The sequence below is a fragment of the Morone saxatilis genome, unplaced genomic scaffold (genome assembly GCF_004916995.1).
Source record: "Morone saxatilis isolate NCDOM2014 unplaced genomic scaffold, NCSU_SB_2.0 Contig20, whole genome shotgun sequence".
Lineage (NCBI taxonomy): Eukaryota > Metazoa > Chordata > Actinopteri > Moronidae > Morone > Morone saxatilis.
The window spans coordinates 16,608,038-16,618,282 of NW_023339763.1; the positions used below are offsets into that span (position 1 = coordinate 16,608,038).

Consider the following 10,245-nt stretch of genomic DNA (forward strand, 5'->3'; position numbering starts at 1 on the left):
GTGTGTGTGTGTGTGTTTCTTATGCGGCAGTGTGCATGTGTGAGCTTGTTCTCTGCTTCATTTGCATATCTACGTCTCATCACGTTGCCAAGACAACCTCATCTGTTCATCTGGGAGGGCAGGAAATAAAGCGATGGTGCAAATGCAGTGAAAGAGAGACACGCGCAAAGATACACACACACCTACAAACACACACACACATACACAAACTGGTTCAATTATTAATAGTGGTTACAAATGAATTATTTCCATTGGTAGATTTTTATCAAGTTCACAAATTCCTTTCTTCTCAATCAACATTTTCTACTGGCCACTTCTGAGTCACACCCACAGAGGAAGGACTTACCGGCTGTCCAGACCCTGGACTGGAACAGTAGATGGTGTACTTGCGGATAACACCATTTGGTTTGTGAGGAGGCAACCAGGACACAACCACACTACTCGGAGAGGAGGGAACTGCCTTGATGCCAGCTGGTGGCCCAGGAACTATAGGAAACACATAAGGAACATCAGCAAAGCGGGGCAAGTGTATATGCTTCTGTGTGTGTGCGTGCACATGCTGGGTGTTGGACGCCTATTAAAGTAAGCAGGCTTGTTTGCAGATTGCTAGTCTTATCCTGCACTAAGCCGCTCTGGGAGGACTTGGAAGAACTCCCTTGTGCTGGGTGTACGGTGGTGACATATGTTCAGTCAGACGTTGGTCAGCAGTTCTGACTCTTTGACACCCAGCATTCTCTTAACTCTCAAACCCACAAACAGATTAGACACTAGTGTCTGATCCTCTGCTAGCCACTTCAGCTTGACATTGAACACCACTTAATACTTGCATTACCACCTAAAGGCGTAAGAAGGGTTTAAAATGAATGCACTCTTTACAAAAAAACACCTCAGGACACTGGATATTGTGAAAGGTGAACAATGATGCTTTTGTCACATTGGCCTTACAGTATGGGGCTCACAGTGTCAAGCCTATTCAATGTTACCATAAATATAACTTGAGCTTGACAGTGGGCCTCATCTGGAGACTACAGAAGGTGGCTACTGCAGTGTAAGACCCAGCTCTCTAAATCCAACCCCCAATTCCTCTTTCTCTTTCATGTGGGGCCCCCTGATCCAGTCATTCAACCAGCCCATGTCCTCGGACTCCTTCATCCTGCATATTACACAAGCAGGGATAAAAAACCACACAAACTCAAAAAGGATAGATGGTGGTGAGGGAGGTTTTAAAGGAGGGAGGCGGGGATGACAGAATGGCGAGAATGATAGGTGCAGTTCCTAGGGGAGAGATGATGGTAGTGGTTGTGGTGGTGGTGGTGGTGGGGAGGGCCATCATTATCATAACTGGACCTCCATGTCAAAGTAGGAGTGGTAGTGGGAGGGGGAGAGTTAAGTCCCATCTGGTGCCCAAAATCTGCCCAGGACTCCAGTCAGACAGACAGACAGACAGAGAGTCTGATGAGGAAGCGAGGCACAATGGTGCTGAGTGAATATCCCCACCTACATGAATACATTATGCACTACTGTGCCAAACAGGACATATCAGAGAAAAGGGCTAATACACTCAAAAATCAGAAAATTCTTGGCTATGATATTTATAGTATATCCTTTTTTATACCTTATTTTGTTTAGTCAGCCAAGAATAGGCTGTGTGATCACCTTTCTATCTTTCCATCTTCAACCCCCAGGCCCCTCCTCCTCACCCTCCTCTGTAAAGAGACATGGATCCGTCTGTAATCCCGCCTCCAATGGTGTAAGCACAAAATTAATTCTCTCTAATCCAAGAGGAGTTAATCCCTATGCCTATGGCAAGAGGGCTGATGGAGAGGATGCGGGCCCGGGCTGATGACTGACTCCTGGATGCTATATGGTCCCAGAGAGGCCCCCCCCCCCTCGCTGCAGCAGTGTCTCCCCGCCTGCCCTCCCTCAGCCCTGAGCTGTGGACCCAAAGCCTCTTAATTCTCATTAGCACTGCTAATGGAGCTTCCCAGCATAAATGAGCTTTTGTCATGGGTTTGAGATAAAGCCCAGCACTCTTTTTTTATATATCCCCTTCCATCTCCCATCTTCCTACCCACTTTACCTCATACACTGTGCAAGCATAGTTCATGCTTTTCTCTATTTGGATTTTTACGCACTAAAATATATTAACAAATTCATCAAATGCTGACACCTTTTCTTTTGAGTTCCTGTTAGTGTGAATACTCACGGTCCTCGCGGGTTTGGATATATAGGACGTTGCTGCGGACCCCATCTCCAGCTTGTGTGTAAGCCAACACCTGAACACTGTAGTTGGTAAACTTCTCGAGCCCTCGCAGCTCCACCTGTTCACGTGTGGTGGTGATATTCTGCATCTCTCCCCATTCTGAGAAGGGCAGGAGTGGGAAACAGAGTACTGTTTGTAATCTGAAGAACAGGCAACACAGACCAACTCTGTTTTATACAAAATACATTTATATACTGCTAACTTGCTTTGCTAAATATGTTTTGGAGGAAATATGATTAGTGCCTGGAATACAAGGCAGCAGTTGTAGGAAGGACATTGGTTGGATAGTCGGTTATAGTAGGCACAACACTTTAAAGCAGACTGGGATTTGTGTGCTGTCTCCCATGTTTTGTTGGGTTTATAGGCTGTTAAGCACTTGGTTAAGATTAAGAAAAGATTGTTTTTTGTTAAATATTAAAAAAGTAAAGGTGTCTTGTCTTGCTTCACAGTCGATCCCTAACCATAACATAGTTCTTTAGTAGCCATAACCATTAAAAAGGCAAATTGCTAACTTTTCTTTTGTCATTATCTGAACGTCTTTTCCCACAAAACATATTTGCTGAAGCAAATTTAGGAAACAGGGTTGAACAGACATGTTGAACAGACACAAAGACACTCAACTATTGTCCTGTAATCTCACCAACCATCAATACTGATGGTGTTAACAATCTAAGACATAAAGAAACAAGGGCAAAGGTGGACAAATTCAAAGACGCACAGGAACAGGAAGTGCTTTATGAAAAAGGTGTGGACACACATTAACACATTCTGACTCACAGCACTGACAGAGAGGTAGGTGTGTGGGTGGGGGGGTGGTTATTAGGTGAAATTTAGAATGAGATAGGTGATAATTACTCTGCATTGGCCACTGGGCCTGGCCCCCACAGCACCCACCTCCGTCAGGGAAGAGGGACCAAAACACAACCCGGTAGCCTTTCAGCACACCGTGCAGCGTCAGCCGTGGAGGCTCTGCCCATGTGATCACCGCCTCGTCCGACGTCACGGAGATGGCTCGCACATTCTGCGGAGGCTCGCTGGGCACTGGAAAGAGAGCAGGGGACGAGTGTTATTGCTGCATGGTTGAAATATATGATTTCTGAGGTTGTTTTAATGATTTGTACTTGTCAAAAACCCTTGGTTATTGCTGTCGCTAAGAAGACCTGACTGATCTAGCATGGCGGGCTGAAGCACTGATAATTAATGACTACTCAACACCAACAACCCACAGGCAATCTCTGCTGAAACAAATCAGTCAAATAAGCTCAAATTAGCTCTCAATAGCTCCTTGTTCAGTGCTAGCTTTTAGAGCACAGAGGAGAGACGGAGAGGAGGTGAGGAGGGGGGTCGGCGGAGGGGACGAAGAGCACTGAGAGAGACCAAAATGAATAGTAAAGCAGCAACACCTTAAGGGGTTAAAATGCAGATGAGGAGGGTGGGGTGAGCTGCGATGTGGAAGATAAAATCTGAAGGAAGACAATGTTCAGCTTTAAGGTAATTGCAGTTGTAGGAGCAGCTTCAGACTACCTATCTGGACAATTATCATCACTATTACTGTTGACCACGGTGTCTATTAAGTCTGTCTGTCCACACAGACAGGGGAGGGTCCATTTATCTCTGGTTAAAAGGGAGGATTGGCCGTATCAGAAAAATATAAGAAATAAAAAGATGTAAAACAGACAGAGGATGGATGAGGAGGAAGAGAAGGGAACCAATGGGAGGAAGAGGAAGATAAAGGAGAGGAAGAGAAAAAGGAGGCAGAGTGGGCAGACATTTAGAGAGTAATGGGGTTCCTTGTTCCTCTCTCGCTCTCTACCAGCCTAATGAGGGTGCTAATTAAAGTCGAAAGAAGAATGGGGGATGTGCTGCAAATTCATTTCCACCATGAGCCTGTGCATTTGTGTCTATACATGTATGTTAGCTGTCATAATTTGTGTCTGCCATCTTGTTGCTGCATTTGACTATTTTATATTATCTTTGACAGATCAAAGAGATTTGCTTTATGGATCTTTTAATTTCTGTCTCTTGCCGCCCTCCCTCATGTCCTCCCACACTCTCTCCTAGTCTGGCAACCCGCTTTCTTTCAGTTGTGACTACACTCCTTTCTTCCATCCTTTTCTTCTGGTTCTCTTACCATCTTCCAGTGTGGTAGCGTTGATCTCAGTACTGGATGGACCCGTCCCAGCTCTATTGAAGGCTTGGACCACTACCCCGTACTGGGCAAACTTCTTTAGGTTGTCCAAGGTGTACACTTCACTGTCCCCTGTAGCTTTCATCTCCACTATGCTGTACTGGCCGTTGCTGCCTGGACCGTTTTCTCTGTAACCGATCTGGTAGCCTCGGATAACCCCGTTCTGCAGCTCTTTTTTAGGAGCCTGAAAGACATGTGGTGACAGCGGTTAATATCAGAGTGCCTGTCAAACCTAAACCCTGTTTAGCTGCACTAAAACCACAGTGTAACACTGTAACTGGGTTATTTTGGAATTCGGCAGTAATACGGTAATAACAGTAAAAATGAAACACAAGAGCTCAATGAATTCAACATTTCTAATCAATTTTATCATGATATATCCTTTGATGATTTGAGCTCTGTTTGCAGTTTTTTAGCTCAGAATTCTTTGGCCTCATTTTTCAGGTTGAGGAAATAGCTCAACTTTTCTCATTTTATAACTAATTAAGCAGTTTGTGTATGTGCTTGACCCTCAAAGGAAACTACTAACAACAAAAGCTTAAACACTTGCACCAGTAACTCTTGCTTAAACTTGTCACAATGCAACGTAAACCTTTAACAATTGTAGTTAAAGACATACAGGACATATATTCAGTTTCCAGGACTGTGGTTGTATTTATATAAAATGAACTGCTGTGCAGACAGTTGACTGGGTATTTTATAGTGATTTCCAGTAATCATAAATAAGCACTGTATCATAATACACATAGCAGTGATTTTACCCTCCATGTAACTCGTATGCTCTGAGATGTCATCGGTTGGAGGATTACTTCCATAGGTGGCCCATCAGGTGCTGTTGATGGAAGACGTCAAATAAAGTGTTACCGTCAATATTCATAGTCAAGTGTGATTTCAAGAGGAGAAAACAATCACTTACGTGCTTCCTCAGTACTGATTGTGAGCTCTTTGCTGGGAAGGCTGCGGCCAATCTTGTTGTAGGAGTACATGCGAATACTGTAAACACAGGCCGGGTGCAGCTCTACAATGTTGGCCTGGTTGTTGGTGGGTGAGATGTTCCTGGTTGTGTACATATGATCCCAAGAGTCTGTCAAATACAAAGAAAAGAGACTTTTGAGACATGTACCGTAATCTGTCAGGCATATTTAAATTTAGGATACCTATCGAGGATAACTACCTGACTTGTTCTTGTACTCGATGTCATAGCTGGTGATGATGCTGTTTCCATCAAACCTTTGGATCCAGCGGAGATTCATGCTCCTGTCCTTCACCTCCCTCACTTCCAGTTCAGGGGGATCTGGTGGTTCTGTGAGTATGTGAGAGAGAGAGAGAGAGAAAAGGTGAGAGCTTTTTACGAGCAATGTGATTTGATTAAGATCTAACATTTTCCCACTGGGATGTTTACAGTATAACATGTATTGTGTTATAAAGCTTAATGTTTAGGAGAAGGTAGAGATACCTTGCACAGTGAGTTGGATGAGCCCCCGACCCTCTCCATAGGAGTTGATGGCGTGGCAGGAGAAGAAGACAGAATCTCCTCGCTCGGCTGGGTTCAGCTGTGAGCATCAACGCAAACAGAAAAAGGTTAAAAGGTGCCACAAAATGAAGAAAGAAGAAAGACGATGCACAGCAGCAGTATAAAACTCTAAAAACTGAATTTACTTGAAGGAATGGTTTGACATTTTGGGTAATTTACTTTTCCCCTTTTATAGTTAGATGAGCAGATTGATACCACTTTCATGTTTGCACGTAAATATGATGCTACAACCAGCAGCCAATTACCTTTAGTTTAGCATAAAGGCTGGACACAGGGGTAAACAGCTATCCAGGCTCTGTCTAAAGTTGAAAAAAAATCCCCCTGCGAGACCCTCAAAGCTCTCTAAACAAATGAGATGTAACATAACATTACAGTACAGTATGCGAATAAGTCTATTTCCCGAAATTTCCCAAATAATTATTTCCTTTACTCTTTGCTCTATATTCACATCACAGCATCAAACAATCCTTCTCATCAACGTTGGGTGGGGTCTGCTGGGTATTCTGTATCTGACCTTAAGGGTAGAGATGACTTCGTCTCCCTTCTTGTTGATGGTGATGGAGTAGCGGGGGTTTCTCTCTGCGTCGATGACGGTGTCCCCTCTCTCCCAGCGGATGATGATGGGCTGCTCGCCCCGCGCTGTGCAGTTCAGCTCCTTGGTCTGGCCCTTCCTCGCCATGGTGGTGTTGGGGTGGCTGGTGATCATGGCAGGAACTGAGCAGAATCACAGACACATGTCAGTGTGACAAATAGTATTATATGGAGTAAGAGACGAGGGAACAGGGATGTGGTATTGGAAACCGAGGATATATTACAGATGTATAGACATCTCTATTTCTGCACTTCGTTCTTCATTTCCATTTCACGCTTCAAGCCCCGCTGGCCTTACCCTATCTCCTCCCTGTCTGCCTTCTTCTTCTTGTTCTCCTGATTCTTTTCCACCTCCTTTCCTCAGACATAGATTATTGATTGAAGGGGTTCCTGCGGTTTTGTTTTCATCACTAATTCATCAGCTCTTTCCCCCACCAAACATTCAGGAGCACACAGACCGGCAGCCGGAACACATCAATCAATAGTAAAGATACCCCCAGTTAAGGATGTACAGGACAGAGACAAGGTTTTGTTAGGTTCAGTACAGGCCGCACTAGCCTGGGGCAAAAGTGCATCTCAGAGGAGCTGATTCCCCTCCAAAAACCTTGCCTCTTTATACAGTATATGTACAATCCAGGAGATGTGGTTATGAAAGGAAGTGTGTTCAAGTCAAAAAGTGTATGATTGACACTTACTCTTGACAGTGAGGATCATGCTCTTACTGATGTCCGAGCCCACTCCGTTGGAGGCCTGACAGAGGTAGTACCCTCGGTCGTCCTCAAGCACATGTCTGATGAGCAGAGAGCCGTTTGACATAATCTGTATACGGCCAGTTAGAGGGACTGGGTGGTACTGCTGAGGGTTCCCTACACCTGCACCACACAACACAAAGTAAATGCATGTTACTGCCTTCATTTTTCCTTGTTCACATCATCTTGTTATTGCAATGCTGTCGATGTTGTCAGGATGATAGGCTGATTTTACCTTTGGCGTGTTTCCACATGACTTTTGGAGGTGGGTAACCCTCCACAGAGCAGTTGAGAACTCCAGCTTTGCCATAGATACAATCCTGATTGTTGGGCTGCACCACAAAACGTGGTGGCACTGAGAAACAAAATGATGCAATTACCCTAAACGGAAGGACTAAAAGAAAGTCTTACAGTAAAAGGTAGAAAATGGGAGTGTTCCTAAAATAACATGCAATTCTAAGATCCCTGTGCATATTAGATATCACATCTGATCTGACCTAATTCATCATCATACCATTCTCCCTTTGCTCAATCCCTCACCAGTAACAATCAACTGTCTTTCCCAGCTGACAGTGGCGGCGGCGTTGCTGGCGATGCAGGTGTAGTTTCCGTTGTGCTTCAGTGTCACCTTGGAGATTTGCAGGGAGCTCATGAACTCTTTGGTCTCTATTGCGACGCCAGAGGCGGAGCCTGGCACGATGAGCTGGCCGTCTTTGTGCCAGGTGATGCGTATGGGCATGTCCCCAGATGACACCACACAGGCGATGTACATGAGCTTCCCCACTGAGGTAGAGGGGATATCGAAGGGCTGGATGAGGGGTGGCACTGGGGGAGAGAGGGAGAGTGCAAAGAGTGAGTGGAATAAAGGCAGCGATAGACGTGGAAGAGTGGCAGTGTGGCCATCTGGAGCAATGCTGAGAGAGAGAGAGAGAAGGTCATTGGCCAATGGGCCCCTCTCCTCTTCCCCCCCTTCAGCCCCCATCTTCTGCAGCCCATAATAGCTGCTCTGGTTAGAGTCCAATTGGCAGGAGGAAGTCATTCCGTTGCCATAGTAATGGAGGTTGGGGTGGGGGTACTACAGCTGAGACATCTGGGGGATTTAATCTAAGGTTTCATTATTATTCATCAATAAATCAAGACACATCGCACGCAGGCACATGCACACACCCTTAAACACCTCTGCAGCTGCCCTGCTACCATCGTTACCCCACTCACAGACTAACAAAATAAAGACGCACACTGAAACATAAATCTGTCCTAAAACAACATCTACCTCTGCAGCAGTACTGTAATCTGCACAACTTTGAATCTTGGCGTCTCCAGTTGGTAGTGGCTAGGTACTCTGATATCCAGAAATATCTTGTGCTAACATCTGTAAGTTACTACAGAATACGCCCACAACAATCAGAAACACCTCTTTTGGGAACTATCTCAATCAGGTAGATACATTGCACATTGCAGTTTTATCCCTTTGAATGCATTCTTCTCTTCACACTAACCTTTGACAGTGACGTGGACGGTCTGGTTGATTGACACCTGGGGTTGGATCAGAACGCTACACAAGTAGGTGCCCTCGTCCGCGCCCTTCTGCACGTCCGTCAGCCTCAGGGTGCCGTTCTCAAACACCACTTGACGATGATTATCAGGCAGCTGCATGCCGTCCTTCAGCCACTTGATGGAGTAATACGGGTAGCCAATCACGCGGCACGTTATGTAGGTGTTTCTGCCCGCCACTGCGGTGATGTCCCGCATGGGTCTGATTCGGGGTGGACCTGGAGACACAGGGAAGAGAGGGAGGGGATGGAGGGAGGAGACAGAGGCAAAGAGAAACACAGAGGTCAGAGAGGGCAGGATGAGGTGAGGGAGGTCATTGGCAGAGTAAGGAGCGCCACGGAGACAGAGGGTGAAGAGATAAAGGTTGAGGAGTGAGTGAATTGGGGGCAAAGCTTGACAGGTAGACAGGAGTTAAGTTTATGCTTCCCTTTTACTATAAATCTGATGTGGAGGGATATTGTAATTTTAGGTCTAAATCCAGATAAATCTGTGGTCATCTAACGTAGGTTTTTGTACTTTTTTCTAAATTACCTCGATAGATTAGGATAGATTAGATAATAGAAGATAGATAATAATAATAGATAGATGATGTTACCTTACAAACGAAAATACAACAAACGTGTTATCATTGGCAAGAGCTAAAAAAAGAGTTATATCTAGTTAGCTTTTGAGGTAGACAAGCTAGTCTTAGTAAAGGCTAAAGCTGAATTTTTACATACTTTTACTTGATTTTTTGCTCAAGTTGTTTTGAGAAAAAATATAATTTTTTTACAGGGCCGACATCTTGGAAATTCATGTTTGATTTTTCCACATTAACTGAAATGAAGAAAATTCCGTACAGTCATCATGATGCTGGGAAAAAAAACTAGCGTTTGAGCTAAAACTAAGGCTTAGCCAAGCAGTTAAAGCATACACCTCAGCTTTTGATTGAAAGTGGAAATTCATTGCATTTGGTGTTAGAAATCAACATTTAAACGTTGTTAAATTGTACATAACTAGCACTTTTTGAAATTTAATGTGATAAAAAAAAAATTCAAATCATTGGCAATTACCACTGTCTGTTTTTAATTCCTGTGGGTAAGACAAGATTTTTGTCTGGGCGAAAAAGTTTCACTTAACTAACTTTAACTAAAAAAAGTTTATCAACAGATTAAATAATTTTGTAATAAAAAGTTAATTTGTCTTTTTGATATTATTGGCCTAAACAGTTAAAGCACCCTACTGAAACGTATGTGTGTACTTGTGGGAAAATAACGAAACCTGTAAGTGATGAAGGCTAACAACTGCGTTGGCTAATTTGGATAGCTTTAAAACTAGCAACCAATTTTATATTAACAGCACAAATGAATGTGAATCGAGAGAAACC

General features: G+C 44.2%; 1 protein-coding gene across 3 annotated transcripts in view; it reads right to left on the reverse strand.

Moving 5' to 3' along the window:
• Positions 1 to 10,245, reverse strand: part of LOC118331179 (Down syndrome cell adhesion molecule-like protein 1 homolog) — a 51,189-nt gene that overhangs the window by 9,542 nt on the left and 31,402 nt on the right. The window contains exons 8-20 of one of the 3 annotated variants that reach the window (XM_035665966.1): positions 8,825 to 9,097; positions 7,866 to 8,150; positions 7,561 to 7,680; positions 7,272 to 7,448; positions 6,500 to 6,699; positions 5,908 to 6,004; positions 5,626 to 5,754; positions 5,368 to 5,535; positions 5,213 to 5,283; positions 4,395 to 4,635; positions 3,119 to 3,304; positions 2,207 to 2,362; positions 347 to 486 (exon numbers count right to left, since the gene is read on the reverse strand). In XM_035665966.1, coding sequence (XP_035521859.1) covers positions 347 to 486; positions 2,207 to 2,362; positions 3,119 to 3,304; positions 4,395 to 4,635; positions 5,213 to 5,283; positions 5,368 to 5,535; positions 5,626 to 5,754; positions 5,908 to 6,004; positions 6,500 to 6,699; positions 7,272 to 7,448; positions 7,561 to 7,680; positions 7,866 to 8,150; positions 8,825 to 9,097 — 2,243 coding nt within the window. Of the gene's footprint in view, positions 1 to 346; positions 487 to 2,206; positions 2,363 to 3,118; positions 3,305 to 4,394; positions 4,636 to 5,212; positions 5,284 to 5,367; positions 5,536 to 5,625; positions 5,755 to 5,907; positions 6,005 to 6,499; positions 6,700 to 7,271; positions 7,454 to 7,553; positions 7,681 to 7,865; positions 8,151 to 8,824; positions 9,098 to 10,245 lie in introns of all 3 variants that reach the window. The other 2 variants (XM_035665968.1, XM_035665967.1) reach the window with 2 other exon arrangements.